Consider the following 21,359-nt stretch of genomic DNA (forward strand, 5'->3'; position numbering starts at 1 on the left):
TTAAGGACATCTCAGGGCTGTAAAGCAGATAATAACAGTAGCCTTAGACATGAAGAGGTGGAGAGTCGATCCTGGGGCTTTTCAGTCTATTTAATTGGATATTTTATGTAAGCAAGCAAACGAGTGGGAGTTCTTAGATCGCGAAATGATCGGGACTCTTAGTGAAATGGCCAGCACTCAATTAAACAATATCTACACTCATAAAATTAAAAGACATGAAAACAAGAGAAAGCGGCTTTTGAAAATATTATCCGGAGTGCTGCTGCACGAATCGTAGCAACAACGTTTCGAGTTTTCGAGTCGCTTCGCTTCGAGGAAACCGGACGCTTTGAGGGTTTCACCGCGGACGATATTGTGCCACAGTGACCTTTAGTCTAGTTGTATCTGCTACATCCTACAAGTTATCACAACAGCAACAATTTAAGAAACCCTCTTCTTTTATATGAGGGAGCGAATTTAAACTATAAAGGTAAACTTAGCTGCCATAACCCTACAATTATATGTTTTCAGGAAACGAGAGAAAGCGTGACAATGTCGGCGGCGAAAGGTCATATATGCAAATTAGTTCAAATTCTGTTTAATAAACCTTCGACTAAATAATAAACTAGTGACGTTTAACGAATTGCTTTGAACTTGAATACTATTAAATGAAGATCATAGACATAAGTATGTGCTAAAGAACTCCAAGTTATCCATCGGCCGTGAAATATTACAATTGGGAGATACGTGTAAAAGAGAAGCGAAATTCCCGCTTTGTTTACACTGATACGTATGCGGCGATAAAGCAAACCCTGCTGCGGATCACAATTTTCAAAGATACATTTTGTCTACCACAAGAACTCTCACTTATTAGTATCATAAAAAGATGCTCTCTGTGTGCAAAGAAGTACTCGACTCAAAGCTTGTGGACCGTTAATAACTTCATGATTGTGCGGATGGCTGATGCGCTTACGGCTTTTAATGCAGCAAAGTTGCCGAGGATATATTCGAACCTTGTTAATAGACCTTAGATAAACGTGAGAATCCAAATTTCAGAACCAGGCTGAAAACAGACGACGAAATATCGTGTTTAGGCTTCAGGACGTGATACAAAAGTTGCCACACTCGTCTTCGAAATCTCCAATCGAGTACTCAAGATGTTCGAAAAGTATACTGAGCTGTTCTAATCTGTAGCATTCATTTTGGTGAATCTACATTCTTTGGCGCCCTCCAACGTTTATGATGTGTATTTCCTGTCAAGGCTGGACTGAAATTACAAGGTAGGAAACTAGTAGGTATCGACAATATGAAGAATAAACTTAAATGAATCAAGTGAAAACAAGAGAGAATCTTAAGCGCTTCTTACGTGAATACAACCAGTGACGTCACAAGGTCCTTAAACTCGGTTCCAGAGCCCGGACACAGTTTTGCTCCAAAAAGTCGATTTCAGCAGCTAAAAAGAGCACTTTCCGTTAGGATTTGACAGAAATAAAGTTCACCATTATTTTAAGCACGTTTGAAACTATAAATTGGGCTAAAAAAAGAGAGTACGAAAATTTCGTTTCAGTGGCACTTTAAGAGAAGTCTTATTTGATCTTTTTAAACCTTAGGTTACCATCCTCCACTACCTTTGCAAGACCATTCAAGCAGGCCCCATTTCTGGCAATACATGCAACCACCATAGAAAGCTATTTATTTATTCATTTGTCAATGTTGTACTGTCAATTAAACATTTAAAACCCAATCTTGTGTGCTTTTTTGTTATTTGCTGAAAATGTACGCTTATCATTCTCTTGAAGCCAATAATAAACTCATCAATGCGAAAAGTAACAGGGAACCTGGGATGGATGGAGCTGGGGAGAAATCAGGCTCGGGGTTCATGTTTACAAGTACAACCTCTGTGACACTCTTCTCTAGAATATTTCTTTCTAGGTCAGTTTAAACTTAATGTAAAATCATTGTTTAAGCTATCTTTATTTTCATAAGATTTATGATGAAAACTAAAAGCATAAAGTACCGGTATAAAGAAAATAACTGATTAGCATTTCAAACTTAGAGGCAGTAAAGCTATTACAGTTTCTCAAGACAGATACTATTAGAAAACAAGGGGTTTGGTTATAATAAGAGATCACCTGATATTGATCTTTCCAGCTTTGTCATAACCTTCCTTACTGAACTCTTTGTTTTGGCAATAAGTCATTTTGGCTTAGTTTCTCCTGGATGGGTTAACTCTTATATTGCCAGTGGCTAAGCATAGGAAATGTCCCAGTTCATATTTTCTTTCCTTACTGCTTGGAACCAGATTCTGTATTTTTTAGTTCTTTCCTTATAACATCCTACACAGTTTTCTTTTACAGTCTATACAAGTTTGAGTGAACACAGTGAGATATATATAAAAAAGTTAGAACAAAGCAGCGAGACAGGAAAATTAAATAGCTTTGCATTGCATGCGGACGCCCAAGGAAACAGATCCTGCTCCGATCTCATATTTGACGAACACTGACATGAAATAAAGCACCTTTCTGCCAAGGGGCCTCGTTCATGTTCTTCTGAATATCATCCGTTTCATCTAGGTCTCCCGTACAGTGATTCTATATCATTTTACCATCTAAAATATCCACACGTCTGCTCGGCTTGTGTCAGTTGGTTGGCCTCGAAGAAGAAAATTAAATGTTGTCGTTGACAGTTTAGCGGATAATTTAGCACAAGAAAATAATTCCTTGGTACATTATTTACTTTCCGACCCAGCATATGACTTGATAGTTCAAATGTCTTTGTAAGGGAGCATTTTCCATCATATACTTTCTCACATTTCGAGGGTTTCGAATAGAGTATTGATCAGCAGGTCCTTCACGCTATCGTCTACAAAATAATGGGTTTAAACCCACTGATCATTTTTATGCATATGTTAAATGATTCGTTCTCATCACCACTCAAACGTTTTAAACCATATGAAGATCATATTTTTGTGTTCGCGTTGTTCATTGTTGGGTTCTCCAGATATCGCCCAAGAAACGGACGCAAAGCTTCACTTTTCAGTCGCGTTTTCAATTGAGCGATCTCGAAATTTTGCGTGTTTTTGTGCCTCCTGACATCTAGTTTTTGGAAACCAAAGTATTTTTGGGCACAATATTAACAGGTTGTCTTATTCCTGTGGTCTGTTGATCGCTTTCTTTCAAATTCTTCGAGCAATCATCAGATGAAAAGCTTTTCTGGTATCATTTTTTAGCGGCCATTGAAACTTCACGGGCCGGCTCACGAGTGACGTCATAATGGTCAAGATCATCGGGCGCGCAATCGCATGGCTACGCAAGGAAAGTTGACCTCTCCCTCCTGCTTTACGCTCGCTCGTGTGTTAAAGGAGTAAACCGCATGCCAGAAAATGTGGGCTCCCGAGAAACCAAACGCTCCAGCAAGCCAATAAATATACGCTAACTTACGTTGTTCCACCAGCCGGTCGGACAGCGGGAAAATATGGTAAATGTTTCTTTATTCATGGGTCGGTCAACACACGGACGAATATACGACCGCGAATCAGCTGCGGTCATATCGCTCAGAATAATATTTTGCTTTTTGAGGTGTGAGGAAAACTATCCTGCGATTAAACGCTTTTTTGCTAGCGAAAGCGAGACTTTCATTCGGAAAAAAGCCTGATCACAGATTAAAACCAGAGGACGATAACAAACTTTGTTGGCTCCCTTTAATTTATTCAAATAGTACCTTCTATTCACGTAAGTTAAAAACACAAGCGCTAATTCCCTATTAATTTTTCATTACGCTCTTCTTTCGCTCCCTGCGGTCTGAATGCCTGTCAATATATCTTTATTTAGTACAGACCAAAGTAGGTAACTGGTACAGTGTCCAGCAGTGAAGAGTTATCTGCCATGAAAGTTGAGAATCGAATTTCTTATTGATTCGACAAAATCTGTCAAGCGGTGACGTGTGAATGATACGTTACATTCGTTTGCCAAGGTCTCCGAAGCATCGTATTGCGCGATCCATCAACGCTTGTATTGTATTATATTGCGTAATCGGGTAACTTTTGTGTAGCCATGGCCGCCGGAAAGAACCGGTTGCTAAGGCTTGCGCGTTCTCATGGGCAAACAAAGGTTGTTTAGACCACCAACCGGAGAATCAAATGTGTTTTGAGTTGCTTTAAGAATTAAAATTGAAAAAGGTTCTTCCAAAAGTGCCGATTCTTGAAAATTACAAATAAGTGTCTGCTAAAATACATCGTGCACTTTTCTGCCATTTCAACGCAACTCATGGTCTTGATAACTCCTTTACAGATGCCCCCTTCAAATAAGGACAGTTTTCAGTGACGGGAAAAAATTTATTGATGGTTTAATGGTTGATTAAAGCCACACGTTGCGCAACTGAATTAATACCCTACTCTATGCTCAGTGGTAAAAAAAGGCTGCTTGGACCACCAACCGGAGAATTAAACGTGTTTTGAATTCCGAGTGGTTTTCAGTTGAAATTGAAAAGGTTTCTTAAGTGATTCTTTGGAAGTTGCAAAAAGTGTCGCCTGCGCAACCTTCTACCATTACAACCCAACTCGACGTGTTAACAAGTTCTTTACAGATGCCCACTCCAAATACTGAAGTAAAGTTGTCAATTCAGAAGGTGAGTTGAATTTTTGTCATTTCTTTTTCATTTTTTTTAGACATCTTAATCACAGGACACAAAAAAAGTCCAATTTCCCCTACTGGTCGTTTTTTGCGTTCACAACGCGCAATGACTCTCAAATGCAAGGCATTTATTATGGACAACTATACCGTTTACTTTTCGCCAAAAACTGTCAGTTTTCAGTGTAGGGAGAATTATACCCAAAAGGAGAAAAGATATCCAAAACAGGTGAAACCTTTAATTAATTTACCCCGGTCAATAACGACGGACCGGAATAAAATTTTGGGTAAAAGCTTTTGAAAGCTCTAGACTCATATTCAAATGGCTTTCATTTTACCTTCAATATTTTACCTAGTTGCAGAGAACAACGCGGTTATTTGGAGGAATTACATTTTATTCAAAAGGTTTTCTTCAATCGTATCCATAATTCTAGTCAGGATTAGCAATAGTAATTTTTCCTGCATTTATCTAAGTGAGATATACTTTTTTGCCTGGGAATTTCCGTGTAAGGTACAGCCGATCCCGAATCACCAACTTCCATTATTCTAACAAAAAATGCTATCTTTACTGACAGGTGAAAGTTAGAGCTTGATGGTTTTTAAGTTACCATGGTTACACAGGTGAAACCGTTCAACAACAATTTTGCTGAAAACTGGGAGGAAAAATCAGAGCCAGGCATGTCTCCTAAACCAACTAAATGGAAAGAGTTTGCCTCCAACACTACCCTTCACGGACTTAGATACGCCGCCGATAAGAGTCACTCCATTATAAGACGAGGCATTTGGTTCATATTTCTTGGGGCAGCTGCTACGACCTATGTGTATCTTGTATCCCTAAGCTTAAATAAGTTCTTCTCAAGGCCAATAAAAACAGTAATCTCACAAGAAACTCCCTCGGAAGGCTTAAAGTTCCCTGCGGTGACAATCTGTAACTTAAACAGGTTCATGAGATCTAAGATAGATACGGCGGACGAGGACGAAAACTTTGTAAAAATGGGATTGAACATCAGTGGATGCAGTGAAATACGTAAAGTTCGTGGAAATCTCACTTGCGGCCAAGCGTTCTTATGTGTTTATACGCCATATGGAACAGCCCTTGTTAAAGGCTGTAATGGAACGATGCGGCAAAACATAATAAATGTTTTAAGCCGTTCTTCACATCGTCTGTTTAACAAAGAAGAATTTCATACACAATATGGCCATGACATAATGAGCCTGACCTCTTCTTTTCTTTATTGTCGTTTCATGCGAAACGCAGCGTGCTCTAAGGGAGACTTCGTTCCAAAACTTACAGAATATGGCATTTGTTTCACCTTTAATTCTGGTAAGAATGGTGTCCTTCGACGTGCAGTACATGAAGGCCCTGACAATGGGCTCAGCATTTTTCTGGATGTTCAAACGCATGAGAGTACTTTCAGCCAGTTTTCGAGTGGATTGAAAGTGATTGTGCACGATCAGAACACCTTTGTCAACCGACATAATGGGTTCAACATCGTTCCTGGCACTCACGCTTCGGTTGGAGTCAAATTAACGAAGGTAAGTTGTTGCCAGCGTAATTGTACTCAAGGCAATAAACCACGCATCTGCTGTCGAATTTTATTTTTAAGATTGTGTTTTAAACATTTCAATCACATATACGTGCTCGTCATGATATTTTGAGATCTATACAGGACAGTCTGTTACTCCACTTCCTATTATTTATAGCCGTATTTATCGCTACCTCTTTGCTTCTTTTATTCCTTTTCACGTGACGCGGACCTTGTGTACGAGAGCGCTGCGTTCTTGAGCAAGACACTTTACTACTCTAGAAATGTTTCTCTCCACCCAGGTGTATAAACCTAATGCTAGACTAGCATCCCATCCAGGGGGAGTAGAAATTCTCCTGGTCGCTTCATGCTACGGAAACCGGGAAAAGGCACCGGCCTGATGGGCCGCTTGGCTCGTATACAGACTTTGCTTTGCTTGACGGAAAATAATTACATTATATCATTGCTGTTTAATCTTCTCTAGCATACTAGACTTCCAGCACCCTTCAGAACAAACTGCCGACAGGACAAGCTGCCGGGAATTGGTTCCTACAACAAAGACGGCTGCATTCATCAATGCATCGCAAATTTGACCCTAAGACAATGTGGCTGCCGTGGTATCGGATTGCAAGGTTAGATGACACCATAAGTTCTGATTATGCAATAGAGCACTGTTTCCGTGTTTATCCCATGTTAACGCGAGGAGGGAGGGGAGGGGCTCGGAGAATTCTAGACTGTAATGCCAAGGGTTTGAATATCTTTCGTGAATTCTCTCAACTCCCAGCCCCCTCAGGTGTTTGGATGAGGCTTTGTAAACACGGAAAAAGTATCCTATTGCTTTTACAAAATATTTCTCAACACTACACGCGAATCTGAAATGTCACAACCGCGTTTATATACTCTCATCTTAACACACCTATCGACCAATGAGAGCGCAAGTAGTATCTCAGTTATTTTATAACAATGAATACAAGCAGGTCTAAACAAGATGATGTTTTGGTGCCATAAATATAAACACATCTGGCATTAAAAAGGCGATGACCGATTGTGATTCTCTCTCTTCAGCCCCGGCCAGTTATATTATTAGCGACTAAAAGTGTGATTTTCCCACCGACGAGAAAATTCATTGTTGTGGTCAGCTTCGTTTTACCCTAATCTAATGCAAAGATTGTTTTAACAATCTAATTAAATCGCCTGCAGCCACAACTCGGCAAAAAGCTTGGCCACTTGACAGTCTTCTGTAACTTAAAGACATTAATTTTGCATTTCTTATCATTCATGATACTTAAGATTGGTAATGGGAAACGGGGATTTAGAGGTCAAGTTTTATCACAATATTTTAAAAATCGAACCTTGTACTATTTTATTATTATTCTTTTAGACGCAGAGGGGACACCTGTGTGTTCTATGCAAGACAAAGAATGTGTTGAGAATTCCCGACGTACGTAAGATAAAATTATTAGTGATACTGGCCACGCAACGTCACAACCACAGTCGGGCAAGTTAAAAATTAATTGATAATCACATCCTATTTGTTCTCATTTAAACTGTCAGCCTTTTTTGGGCTCTGATTTAGGGGCAAAATGAGCTTACACCAGGTTCCAACGGACTTTTTTTTTAGTAAAAATAGACGTTACGAAGGAAAGAAAGGTTAGAATGTAGTCCGAGAACATGTACATGTATGTTACGTGTTTACATTTTTAATCAGCGTGGACGTTAGCACGACGTCAAAGAATATTGCCTGGATACGCTAAAAAAAATTATAAAAAATTAAAGGAGCTCAGTCAGGGGATGCAGGCCATGAACACAATAACCTTTGAGCTGAAGAAAACCTGTAAATAGTAGTTTACTAAGAAAAAAAAATCACTGAAAAGATAATGAAAAACCATAAAGGAACAAGGATGGTCAAGGATGGTCAAGGATGGTCAAGGACGGAGAAGATTAACACGGATTACAAACAACGAACTTGAAAAATTTTAGCTAATCTTTCAAGGTGCGCAAGCCGCGACGTAGCCCCTTTGCAGAAGTAGACTTTTTCAAACCAAATAAACCTCTCCTGTAATTCATTAGGTATAATTATTTGGTTTCAAATGTATTTTAATTGAGACAACTGATTTATTTTTAACTTTTAGGTCAAGTCAACTTAACAGAATGTGCCTGCAACAATGCGTGCTCAGAACTGGTGTATGAGTCACGTGTTTCTTATTCCAAATTTCCGGATGACTCATTAATTGAGATTGTGCATAATCTCCTTAACTTTAACCATAGTCCAGATTACATGAGGTAAGTTATTTCCAGAAAAAAAAAAAAATCCTTTAGGGGCTCTCTTAATGTTAATAGAAACAATATCGCAAATATTATCTTTCTTTAGCCATCGTAGCTGAACAAGAAATAACACACAAGCTTGGGTGATAAACAAGACAATTCAATAAAACTTTGCATCATTAAACTTGACGTTTCATATGTTTCGACATACATCTTTAGAAGTGACCGTTTAGAATGGAAGTAAGAAGTAAATTTTAAACATAAGTTAAGACAGATAAGATAAATAAGATAAGATAAGATAAGATGAGATGAGATGAGAAGAGATGAGATGAGTTGAGATGAGATGAGAGAAAATAAGATAAGATAAGATAAGATAAGATAAGATAAGATAGATGAGATGAGAAGAGATGAGAAGATTAACGAAAAGATAAGATAAGATAAGATAGATAAAATGAGATGAGATGAGAAAAGAAAAGTAAAAAAGAAAAGTAAAGATAAGATAAGATGAGATGAGATAGATGAGATGAGATGACAAGAGAAGAGAAGTGATAGATAAAATAAGATAAAATGAGATAAGATAAGATAAGATAAGATAAAGTAAGGTAAGATAAGATAAGACAAGACAAGACAAGACAAGACGAGACAAGACGAGATGAGATGAGATGAGATGAGATGAGATAAGATAAAGCCTTTATTTATCGAGGGTTATAATTAGTGGACATTCACTGACAAACGTGTGGCCTTCACTTAGATAAACAAGGATGCAAACACCATTAGCCGAATCCGTCTTTTCGTTGATGACTTGTTCATTCTTTCGCTCATTCAAGTTCATTCGTTCAAGCTGAAACAGCGGCGAAGTCCGACCACGAACAAAAAAGATAAAAATAGAGAGGAAGCAAGTGGAGAGGTTTCTCCTCCATGCAGCTTGTTTTCTTTTTTTTCGCGCGTCACTACGCCCGCGTGCTTTGTTAAAATGACTTGTTGGTTAAGTGACTAACTGTTTCTTATTTATATATTTTGCTACGCCCTCACAGAACGAACTACGTCTTTCTCCAATTGGGGTTTCAACACTTAGCCTATGAAAAGCGTGAAGATGTTCCTAGTTATGGTTTGGAGAGCCTCTTAGGTAAGTCAAAAAGAGACATAAATAACGGAAAGCAACGACGACAACACGATTTAGGCCCGTCCACACTAATTATAATGCGTTTCCAGATCGACACGTTATCGATGGTAGCTGATGGTGTTTTTTCAAACCGAAAACGCTAAAACGGTCGAAAACGTTGATACGCTTTGAGGATTAAAACACCATAAAACGATGAACGTTTTCCATAGTGTTAGTGAGGACGGTAGGCGAATTCGCATCAAGAAGTATAGTATTAAGTGTAAATTCTGGGAGAAACGTATACTCGGAAAAAAATCCTAGTCCCAGATGGGATTTGAACCCACGACACTCCGTGATCTAGTCGGATGCTCTAACCACTGAGCTACTGGAGACTCCATGGTGAGCAAGGGTGAAATGTAGGTCTTTGACTGGAACCGCATCGCGCGGCTACACAGCCACGTACTGACCCATATGAACTCACTAACAGCATCGCGCTGTCACATTAAGGCATCTAGCACGTATAAACTCACTAACAGTATCACGCTGTCACAATAAGGCATATCAAGATGCGTCCAACCAGCCTCATAAGTGAGTATATGTATACTAACGGAGAAACAACAACGACAGAATTTACACTCAATATCATGCTGTAGTTATTTCCTCGTTAGAAGTATAGTAGGAGAACTAAATGACAATTGAAAGGCAAGTATGCTTGGGGTAAAATAACTACGCAGCAATCATGATTTAAGAAATTCATTCAACAGGTGAGTTCGGTGGCAACATGGGCTTGTTCCTTGGGTGCAGTATACTAACGCTCTGCGAGTTCATGGACTTTCTGTTGGAAGCTGTGATTTCCCGGATGAGGAAAAACTCCGTGGAAGTAAACGCGAACCCGGGCAGCAACTCTTAAACAACAACAACAACAAAAATCAGGAGGAAGAGAAAACAAACCGCGGTTACGAACATAACAAATAGGTCCTCGCATGGCATATTAAACTTGACGTTTTGTATCCTACAACATATATCTTCAGAAGTGAAGGTTACAAAATACGACAAGATGTAAAAAGACTAAAACAAAGCGAGGTATTGGTAACTAGCTAGACAACAACGAACAAAAGAAACTACATCCGGTGTGAATTAATAAAGAAAGAGTTTTTCACTACCGACATTTTCATTTAGGGCGGGTTTTAAGTTCCGTATTAACGATGTTTCCTTGATTTTACACCGTAAATCACATTGCCCACTTACTAGGATCTCGAAATGGTTCCTTTTGATGTTGTGTCCGGTAGAAGTTGAATGATCAGCAACAGCGGAGGCGTGAGCAACGTGAGTGAGAGCTTTGAAGAGCTCCGTCTCCGTCTCAGTGAAACATTAATCTTGTCATATTTTGTAACCGTCACTTCTGAAGATGAATATCGTAGCATACGAAACGTCAAGTTTAATATACCATGCGAAACCTATTTGTTATGTTTGTAACCGCCGTTTGTTTTCTCTTTCTCTTCAGTGAAATTGAAATGGCCACACTCTGCAAGAAGCAGAATTCCGTGGTATCATGTTCTGCTACAGTTACAAACAAAGAAAACGTCAGATAATGAGACTTTTTGTAAACTGGATACTTGTCAGCCATGCGGACTGAATTTCGATTACAAAGACGATTACAGGCATCTTTAGGTCGCCGCGCGTTCATCGCGGGCGCACTGGTTTTTTCAACGTAAATCAACTAGAATTTTCCACGGAAGAAGGGCTAAGCTCGAAGCGTTTGGAACTATTTAAACATTATGACACTTAGTACCCGGATGCGAGAAGTTTATTTTATATTTCCTTTTTTGTTTATACGTACAACCGCCACGCAGTACATAGCCTCTTGCAGACGTTCAGTTAACGCCTGGAAGGGGCTACGTAGTACACGGCAGTTTTTCTGTTAATCAATTACTGTTAAACATTAATCAGTCGTGATGTCAACAAAAAACTCAGTCTTGGCGATTGTTTGCATCATCCTACTTAAAAGTTCCAGAGAGGAGAATTTCCTAATGCTCAAGAAAGTTTCCCTTTGATGATTTAGTGGGTTCTTTAGAACGTGAGCTCTGCGTTTCGGGCTTGGCTCTTCTTCAAATACTGAAGACAGACTAATCTGGGAGAAGCGAAGGCAGCGTGGCCGAGTGGTTTAGGGCGCTGGTGTTGTAATCCGGAGGTCCTAGGTTCAAGGCCTCCACCCTACCACCAGCGGGACTTGTTTCTCGGTAGTGAAATCCTCGATCACGCGTTGTAAATAGCCAACTGGTCTGCCTCCTGCCAGTTGACATTTTTAACTATGCTACGTTTATTTGAAATATTTGTTTCCTTTGGCATGCCTGTAAACTAGCTACGCTCAGTTAGTGCTTGAGCACTAAGATTTACATTTCTACAAGCCCCAAAACGTCTAGTTTACCCTAACTATGCGACATTTTCAATAGCTTTTTCAGCCTTATATTTAGGCCGCGTTCACACTTATCGGGATATTTTTGAATCCGCAACTTTTTCTTTCCGGATTTGAAAATCTCCCCGTCCACACGTGACGTATTAAAATCTAGTTCGTCTGTCCACAAGCATCCGATAGTATCCGGATTCACTCTAGTACCCAGGGCTCCTCTGCAGTAAAATGTCTTCAGAACATGCGTCATGAAAACTAGGCCTGCACATTGTGCCGCCATGTTGGTTTCTTGTTCGGTAAGAGACTGAACACAATTTTGCTGTGTCATCGGATTCGAAAATATCCGCATTCACCCGTCCACACGTTATCGGATTCGTTGCGGATTTATTTTTTTCCACTCTGGCGAGCGGATTCAAAAATATCCGGATACGTGTGGATTGAGCCTTAGTTTATCGCCATTGAGTCAGACGTTATATAACTATTAAACTCATTTCTACTGATTTTTAGCATGGAGAGAGCGCGCTTAGTAATATCAGAGACTAAGTAATGTCAGAGCGGACCTTACCCACATACGACGGCGGGGACCACGCCTATTAGACAGCAAATTTATATAGTACTTCAGAATTTCGAAGTTACGAAGTTTAAGAAAACCAAGACGGCAACGGCAACGGGAACATCACTGAACAAAAGATTTAATGAGCAAAACAATAGTTGTGCACGTGCGTTATAATTCTTGGTACATTTTTTTGCCGTCCTCTGCAAAACAACGACGTAAAATGGCCAAATTCTGCGTTCTCCGAAGAACGTGAACCAGAACGACTAATTTTTTAAATTTCTATTTCAAAGTTATCGCTGTATTCCAGATTTAGTTTCGTGATAGTTTTGACAGTAATAAACAAAGTGAAAGAGTATTGCGAGATTCGTAGGTAAAATATGAATTCATTTTTAAATTGACATTGTCCTCGGCCTGGCCGTTGTGGTTTCATAAACTCTCTATTATCTAGATCCACTCCGTATAAAACCTTGCTGAATATAATACAAATGCGTTCAGTTTCAATAATTATTCACAATACAAAAAAAAAATAGTCTTAATGGTTCGCGTTCTACAAAAAAAACTGAAATTGATCATTTCACGTTGTTGATTTGCAAAAGACGGCTACGAAGTCCTACGATGCACAATGTTCTGCTCATTAACCCTTTTGTTTTGGCAACGATCCAGTTCCCTCTGGCGTCCTGTTTCGCGTAAGGTCCCCAGTATAATTGGATGAAAGCTTTTGGAATTATAACTGGAGATTTATTCACCCTACCCGGGGAATAAATGATTTTATGCTGCTTATTAGTGCCAGTCTCTCAGCAATTGGTTGGGGGGGTCATCCGGGTCTTGGAGAATCCAACGTTTAGCAGACGTGGCCATGTTACTGTCCTCTTTTCCAAAACTCTAGCTCCCCACTCAGTTCGCAGTTTCCCATCCACCCACCCACCGACCCCTTCGATAGACAAGGGGGGATTTCAAATATCTGGTGATTGCGCCGGGCACTCCCCCACCTTTGCTGGGAATGATTTTGGTTGCTTAATGTTTTTCGGAGTAAAAAGTTAATTGTTATAAAAATAAACGGCCACCTCAGTGACCAAAAAATGGCATATTATGCTTTGTTATTTCTTCCCAGCAAACATCGCGCAGCTACTGCACTGTGTAGTGAATGAATCTCAAGTTTGAGCAATAACATAGAGCATAAACGCACCAAACACTCTTAAAAAATCCGACAAGATAGTCTGTCTCCGTTAGCTCATCTTTAATGTTTTTACCAAAAACCCCGAAGAGCATGCTGAGTTTCTTGGGGCGTTTTTCTCAAATTCAGGCTCTGTCTTCAATCGCCTTTTAGCCAGGCTAGCGTGAGTGCAATATAATGTTTAATAAATAATTAATAAAAACAAAACCGAGTAAATTTATGCTTTAAGTAGGTGAGTAATTCAACACAGCCAAAGCAATTTTAAAAATAATAACAGCTAGATTAAACAAATTAGATTTGGGAAGAAGAACAAGTTTGCCACTGGAACGGCGGCTAATTACTATAGAAAATCGCATGAATGCCAACGCAAGTAAGGATTTCCACGTCTCGTGATATTTGAAAATTCTCGCAAAATTGTACGATCATAAAGGTGAGTGCAATTTGAAAGAATTTTAAAATATTACGAGTAGTGTAAATGTTTAATTACCCGAGCTTTCATATGATTACGTAATCGAATGAATGAGAGTGCAACTAGGATTACGGGTGATGTTACACTACGAGTGACATTTGTAAATTTTCTCAAAATTACACCAGCCTTTATTCGAGTGTTTTTTGTTTTCAAATTGCAAATATTGCGAGTAGTGTAAATCCTAAATTGCTCGAGCTTTCATGCTACTACTTATTTATTACATGAAAATTACGAACGCGTGCGCGTTAATTTGTACTGCAGAGCAAATTACAAAAGAACGTTAAATCCGCCGGCCTTCAACCAATCACAAGGAAGTTATTTCCTCAGTAATATAATAAAAAGTTATATTTTTTGACGAGGATATGAATCTGGGTAAATGGAACCAGAAAACCACTTAGAGGTTGGTTGTCAACTTGAAATTAAAGTAGAAAATTTTATTTATATTTGGACGCCGTAATGTTTTATTTTGTTTGTGAGGAGGTTCTTAATAACAGCATTGCAAGGCCATTTTTGTTATGATAGTCGTTTTTCATAGGGAAATTAACAAACAAAGGCCGCCTATAGGTTGTCGGTTTGGAACACTTGCTGGAACACTTGCTGGCTTTAGTTCTTGCGCCCAGCTGCTCTCTACGGAACCGTTCCATCTTTATGTTCGGTAACAAAAGAATAGCAACGTGTGGTGGTGTAAATAAATTATCGCGTGCTCGGAGCGCAGGGCGCATAACTCCCTTTTGCCGACGCCAATTGGAAATATACATTGCGTGTATCATCATTTCCAGTGAATTTGCAGAAATACCTTACTCTGATATCTTCACTTTCGATATGAAGCCAAAGGTAATCTTCTGTGATTTGACTTGCAAGTTGTGTAGGGCCATCAAAGACTGTCTAATTGTAAGGTAGGTACACATAAAGTTAAAAATAACAAAAATAATAATAAAAAAAACACCTAATGTACATCGGCCAGTTTAGAATTGCGTTGTAAGACAACACTGAGCTTGCAAATGTATATTGAAAAGAAAAAATCGAGGAAACGATGAATAGAACAATTATTGAAATAGCGAGGTGATAACAGTACAGTTAGCAGAACCCTGAAATCATTTTCATTACAAGATACAATCCCACCCAAAAATCAGTGCCACAGGACCTTTGAGTCATACGTACCGAACTGGAATTGTGCAGATTCGTTTTCACACGCACATGAAATTTTTCCCACAGGAAAGTCCCATCTAGTGTACTTCAATTTAGCGTGATTCACGGGAGACGTAAAAACAAGAGTCTAACTTAGGAAACGTAATAATGGTAGTTTGAAGAGGAATATTCGACAAATGAAAAAGAGTAATGATCTATACATTATATGAAGTGATGTGAACTTATGGCATATGGTGAGAAAAGAAACTGAGAATGCGGGATACTGCAATTGACCAACTTGAAAACCGAGGCTTCCCTTTGCTGTTTTGGATCGAATTATCTCGAATTCCCTGAAAAAATATTATTGATTGAGGCATAAAATAATTCTAAGGAATTTCCTCCTTTTAGGTTTCAATTTTTATTTCCATACATCAAGGGAATCATCTTCTACTTTAGTTTTAACCAAAACGTTGTTGATTTGCAAAAGATGGCTACGAAATCTACAGACTAAAGGTGCATAATGACCCGCTCATTAAGCCTTTGTTTCGCGACGTTCCCGTTGCCTTTGTCATCGTGTTTCGCGTAAGGTCCCAAATATAATTGGATCATATCTTTTGGAATTATAAACACAACAAACATACTTTTACAAAATCTGACAAGATAGTCTGTCTCCGTACGCTTTGGCTGACCTTTAGTGCTTTCACTAAAAACCCTGAAGAACATGCTAGGTTTCTTGTGGCCTTTTCATCAGAACCAGGCTCAGCCTTCAATCGCCTTTTAGCTAGGCTAGCGTGAGTGTAATATAATGTTTAATATATAGATTTAGGCCAGCCTAAAAGCGGAGCTCCTTAGTTATTTTTCGGAATGTTGTTACTAATGAAAATAATCCAACATGTATGAGGTAAATTGCGAATGATTTAATAGTTTCAGCCGGAACTAGTATTACATCAGCAGATCGAGGTGTAAGATGGTGTGATTATGAAATATGGAGCCACGATTTCAAGGATTTCTGGGAAGCTACCAAAAATCTTGATCACATAACAGAACTGTCTTCTGTGCTTTTTGGTGGCATTTCTTGTTCTTTCCTACCTTATTCAGAAAGACAAGGCATTGTTATTAATCATTATATTCTTCCTTAGTTAACATGGGGACTCCCACACAAAAGAAGTTTACACATTTTTTTGTTGTGGGGACTGATTGAAATGCAGTGGTCACAATATACTCAGTTCCTGAATCAGTCTACCAAATGAAATCTCACAAAAATACCAGAACAGTATACATATGTGAAAAGTTGGAAAGTTTTGTTTTCTAACTTGTCCCCAAAGATACATTTAGCCATCTTCACTATTGTATGGAGTCTCCTCCTGCTGGAAGGGTTTGCAATAAGCAAAATCACCCTCGCATGAATGGTAATTACGATATTTTTTTTTGCTGATCATGAATACTTGCATAGGCTTCTAATAATAATTTTATTATTCAATTTCAATGTGATTTGTTCTTTTTCTCGACTGGCATTGTGGACTACAAGAGCTGCGATTGGGTTCCATTGATTAATTTTGCTATGATTAAATTATACCAAGAATTATCAATGAGCTAAGAGGAAGTTATATTATGTACATGTATTTTGTCTGCACTACACAACCAAATGCACTCAAAGGTTATGAGGCATAGGTACATTTGTCAGAAGAGACCAGCATATCCAAGATATGTTTTGATTGACACATCAATTAAGATAATTTACAGCAAAATGGATAAAAAAATACATCAATATCCTACATGCACCAAAGCCAGACATGGGGTTATAAGGCAATCGTTTAAACAACAGATTGAAATAATTTGTAAATTAGAGAACACTATTTGTACAACAGAATGGAACAAATTGACCTTATCGGACATTGCGAATGGCAAGGCTGTCTGTAGAATGTCACAAATTTCTCAACCCTTTCTTTCTACAAAAATGCTAATCCTGCAACTTTGCTTAAGACCCAGTTCTCCATTTCGTGTTGGCAAAATATCAATTTATGCCATGTCCAATGCAGATTATCACAAAATTGATTTAAAAGCTCAATAAATATCATTTTAAAGCCAAAAAGCCAATTATTTAAATAAACCATGAGTAAATTATCTCTAAGAAAAACTGACTAAATTAACAGGCACTTAAAAATAATTAGTTAATATGTGTTTCTTAATAATGTAATGCAGTGTATCTGTCACAATGTTGCAGCTATGATATTACTACAAACAGGATGGGTTGCAGAACTGAACCTCCAAGTCAGTTTATTCAATGAACTTGGTGCAGAATTTATAATCCCATCAAGTTGTCTGTAAATACAGAGAAACCAAACAAAGCATTACAATCATAAGTAATGAATTACTGAACTCTTTTACATGTACTGTATGAACAGTGTATGTTCCATTAATATTGGGGATCTCTCAGAAGCTGCATCCGTGATAAATAAATTTGTTCCCAGATGCATTTGTTTATAGAACTTTTCACAAATTAATATCTCTGTCATAACAGTGACCGCTGTGTTCTTCAACAATTAGCACACAAGAAAAATACACTCAGTAAGATATTGTTTACAATAAAAATCAATGTCTATAAGCAATCATAAGGACCTTAAATTTATATTACCTCAGAAATATCTCACCAGGCCATGGTCGCTTTGAAAATCTTTGATGTTTTAATACAGGCTCCCCATCTGTAACCTGTTCATATATTGACTGACAGGAACAGGCATGTAATTCCTTTCTTTGATATACAGTGTACTTCATTGTAAGCTGTTTACTGAGTGTTAGTTAATATAGTGAATCAAATGCTAGGGGTTGGTACTCCAACTTTCACTGCAGCAGGCTTTGCCCTGAGATACAAAGCAAACTTACATAACTGTTATGAACTTCGCCACTTGCTTTCGAGAGCAAATGCAATTTGCTTCAAACAAGAAACTGGAACATTGAGGGTTACAACAATGTGCACAGTCCCAATCACAGGGTCATCCAGGCTGTTTGGTTGTACATATAACTGTACAACTGTATATGAGTTCAGCTTCCAGAAGAAAATCAGAGTTTGTCAGGATAAATACTGATGTTCTTGCTTACTCAATGAATGAATGTGCAGTTCCAGAAGATATTCACACCCAACACCCATTCACGGCCAGTCTTTAGAAATTCCAAATTAAAGTATCAGGAATCAAGAGCTCTATTAGAGAAAAAACCTCCATGTGGGGTATGAATCTTTTCTTGAAGAAAACAATGTCTGAGAAATCATTAATTACAAAATAATGCTTAAGAAACATCAGAATTTTGTAATCTACACTGTCTGGCCAGTTCATATACATGTATTTGACAAGTTGACACTGGGCATGTTTGTAAATTTGTACACTTCAACATCACATTACCATGTAGTAGCACTGGCCAACTAAAAACAAACAGCATAATTTGGTTCATTAATATACACTGTACATTATTAGCTTGAAATATTGGTGTAGATTGTTGCACATCAACAGATACAGAAACTATTTGCACCTGAATCATAACGAGTGAAAAATCGTGCATGAGACATTTACATGTACATGTAACAGCCCTCCACCTCAGAACCATCACAGATATGATATGCTATTTTTAAACTCTCTGAAATTTCAGATTATTCAAGATTAACATATGCACATACATCATCTGGGTCAACCCTAAAACACTGAATTTGGAAACCGAAATCCGGAATCCAGAATCTGGAATCCAGAATCCGGAACCAAAAACTGGAATCTGGAATCCAGATATTATGAATGATGATAGAAATAATTCACTTCAGCAATGTCTAATAAATAAATATGAGCAAAAATCATTTTGTTGTTATTTATTTTCTTGGCTTTACTTCAGCCACAGACTGTAATTGCTAAAAAATTATTGACTAGTTCTGAACAACCCTTAGCTATATATCTGGCCCCGTTGTTCAAAAGCTGCATAAAGCTATTCATTGGGTACATCACTATCCAGTCAGGATTACTGATTTTTTGGGTGGATAGAGTTACTCATAGCCTGCGAGCAGGCTCTAGTATCTGTCTCTATTGTCTGAGCAGGCTAAATAGGTGTCTAGTGTTTTCCTGCACTGGCATGTCACCAAGAGCCTTCATGCGGCTTTGCCACTCACACCCCCAGCCCAAACACGAGAGCCTGCTCATAGGCTAAGTTACCCATCTTTTGTTCAAGCTGGCCCTGGTGAGAGGCCGGTTCTTGTCTAGATCAAATTGCTCTGAGAAGACTGGTGAGCAGCACATTAACAACCAGCTATTATAGGCTATTGCAGTGAGTTTCTGGCAGTCTTTTAGCATCTTTGAACAGCATGTGGTCTGATCTGTCAGCAAGTGAGAAGCAGACGGAAGTAAGTGTGCAATATTTCTACAAATTGTTTTAATATGATGGCCGCCAAGAATATGAAATGCTGATTTGTCACAGTATCAGTGTGGAAATTGTGTTAATCTGGAATTGGTCTCGTATCTGTTGGAAAAATCAAATTTCATATTTAGACCAGACGGGTTAGCCCTTGGACTTCGAAATTGGGGGGCGTGACCGTCAATGTACAGGGGGCTGCCACTGATGGATATCCTGTTCTCTATGACATTTTCTATCTTGTTCAGTAAGTACTGGACATGAAGGATAAATTTATACTTCTGGTAAATTGAAGATCACTTATTAAACAAAATGGCAATTACCAGCAAGCTTATTTTAGACACTCTCGAGGTGCTTGGAATAAAATTAAGATGCACTTTACTGAGATTCTCATAATCATAGCCCTCACTAAAAATAACGGTTACACAATTTCAACAGACGGGGAATTTTTGTTTCAAAAAAGGTTAAGTTTGAGGTCCTTTTTACTTGGCAGCTTACTTTTTACAGTCGAAAAGCTAAGCAAAACAATTTTCACGTATTTGAAGAACTTATTTTCTTTGATTTGCGGATTCCGGTTTCCAGTTTCTGGATTCCGGTTTCTGGGTTTTAGGGTTGCCCCATATTTAACATATTGTTTGCTTCACATTCAGTTTACACATGGCTGTTATCCAGCATAGGCAGACTTATAAGTTTTCCTTCAAAAATATATTGCAACAACTATTGCATCTTTCGTTACCTATTCTTGTGATGAAATGACACAAAATTCAAGAACAAGAAGTCATAAGCATAAAACTAACTTACATGGTAGTGCTTACAGTTCCTCTTACTGTCTGCATATGCCGTCCATAAACTGATGCTGCCTGGACAATGTACTCATTATTTTTCTGATCACACCTTTTAAAATTCACTGTTATATAATTTGTCCTGAAAAAGCAATACATGAAATGTTATGCCTTTGGCACTCACCAAATACCTTTACATGATGTATAATGTACACCATATCAACATTCACAATTCTCTTTACTTTCATTGTAACTCTTTTGTGTCATTTTCCCTCACTTGAAGACAGGACTTCCACATTAGGTTATAATTTGCCTCTGGAATCTCTATGAATTCACAGGGAGTGATAACAATTAAATCATGATTAATTTTAGCAAAGGAGGCGTTCAAATGTCAGATTTTAATGCTAAGTTTATACAGTAACTTTACATTACTCTTCGTACATATATATAACCTCTCAATTATTGCACCCATAGACAGAAGGTGTGCTGGGGGAAGAAATGTTCTAAACTCTCTGAACTTTTCCTCCTTACCTGTAATAGGATGACTATTATGAACTACGGTTTGTAACCAACACCAACATTGGGTTATGTATACACATGTACATTTTGTTGTCGTCTGTAATCATAAAAAAATAAAAATTTAAAATCCTCCATAAAGTTCATACTCAATAACACTGCTACATGTAGCACTGTGACTGGAAATCAATTTAAGTGAAACTGTTGAAACAGCTCTGCCAAAATTTTTCCTAGCAGTTAAGGCAGGATAACAGAATTTACATGTAGCACACAGCAAAGCTGGCTAGAGATACACACATGTTAGTTATCAGTTAGGATTTGCTGAGCTTCTGTGCTGTAGGTATGGTGGAAAATAATAGATTATCAGAAATGAAGGTTCCTGAGACATTTTGACAGCACTGAGAGGAATTAATATATAAATTCACAAAAGAAGGAGAA

General features: G+C 38.3%; 3 protein-coding genes and 1 non-coding gene across 4 annotated transcripts in view; 2 read left to right on the forward strand and 2 right to left on the reverse strand.

Annotated features, from left to right (window-relative positions):
• Window positions 1–20,777, reverse strand: part of LOC145490882 (uncharacterized) — a 58,440-nt gene extending 37,663 nt beyond the window's left edge. Inside the window, exon 1 of the mRNA XM_081470003.1 lies at window positions 17,889–20,777. Within this exon, the coding sequence (XP_081326129.1) occupies window positions 17,889–17,896 (8 nt within the window). The 5' untranslated portion in view covers window positions 17,897–20,777. The remainder of the gene's footprint in view (window positions 1–17,888) is intronic.
• Window positions 2,238–6,266, forward strand: LOC145489385 (acid-sensing ion channel 1-like). Its single transcript, XM_081468346.1, has one exon. It carries the CDS (start codon window positions 5,217–5,219, stop codon window positions 6,264–6,266), a length of 1,050 nt encoding a protein of 349 aa, XP_081324472.1. The 5' UTR covers window positions 2,238–5,216.
• On the forward strand, window positions 6,198–11,056 carry LOC145489604 (acid-sensing ion channel 4-A-like). The gene is made up of 4 exons (XM_081468600.1): window positions 6,198–7,574; window positions 8,266–8,416; window positions 9,433–9,524; window positions 10,265–11,056. The coding sequence occupies exons 1-4, from the start codon at window positions 7,412–7,414 to the stop codon at window positions 10,408–10,410; spliced, it is 552 nt and encodes a 183-aa protein (XP_081324726.1). The 5' UTR covers window positions 6,198–7,411; the 3' UTR covers window positions 10,411–11,056.
• Trnas-aga (transfer RNA serine (anticodon AGA)) lies at window positions 9,820–9,893 on the reverse strand. The gene has a single exon. It is a non-coding gene; the product is annotated as a tRNA-Ser (tRNA).
• Window positions 20,778–21,359: the final 582 nt, after the last annotated feature.

This window comes from Orbicella franksi, chromosome 6 (genome assembly GCF_964199315.1).
Source record: "Orbicella franksi chromosome 6, jaOrbFran1.1, whole genome shotgun sequence".
Lineage (NCBI taxonomy): Eukaryota > Metazoa > Cnidaria > Anthozoa > Scleractinia > Merulinidae > Orbicella > Orbicella franksi.

Bases quoted from the DNA above. Each gene is read 5' to 3' on its own strand.
- LOC145489604 (XM_081468600.1), top strand. From the start codon at position 7,412: ATGATACTTAAGATTGGTAATGGGAAACGGGGATTTAGAGGTCAAGTT. The intron at 8,417-9,432 runs GTAAGTTATTTC...ACGCCCTCACAG, and splicing joins CATAGTCCAGATTACATGAG to AACGAACTACGTCTTTCTCC. The intron at 9,525-10,264 runs GTAAGTCAAAAA...TTCATTCAACAG, and splicing joins TGGTTTGGAGAGCCTCTTAG to GTGAGTTCGGTGGCAACATG.
- LOC145489385 (XM_081468346.1), top strand. From the start codon at position 5,217: ATGGTTACACAGGTGAAACCGTTCAACAACAATTTTGCTGAAAACTGG.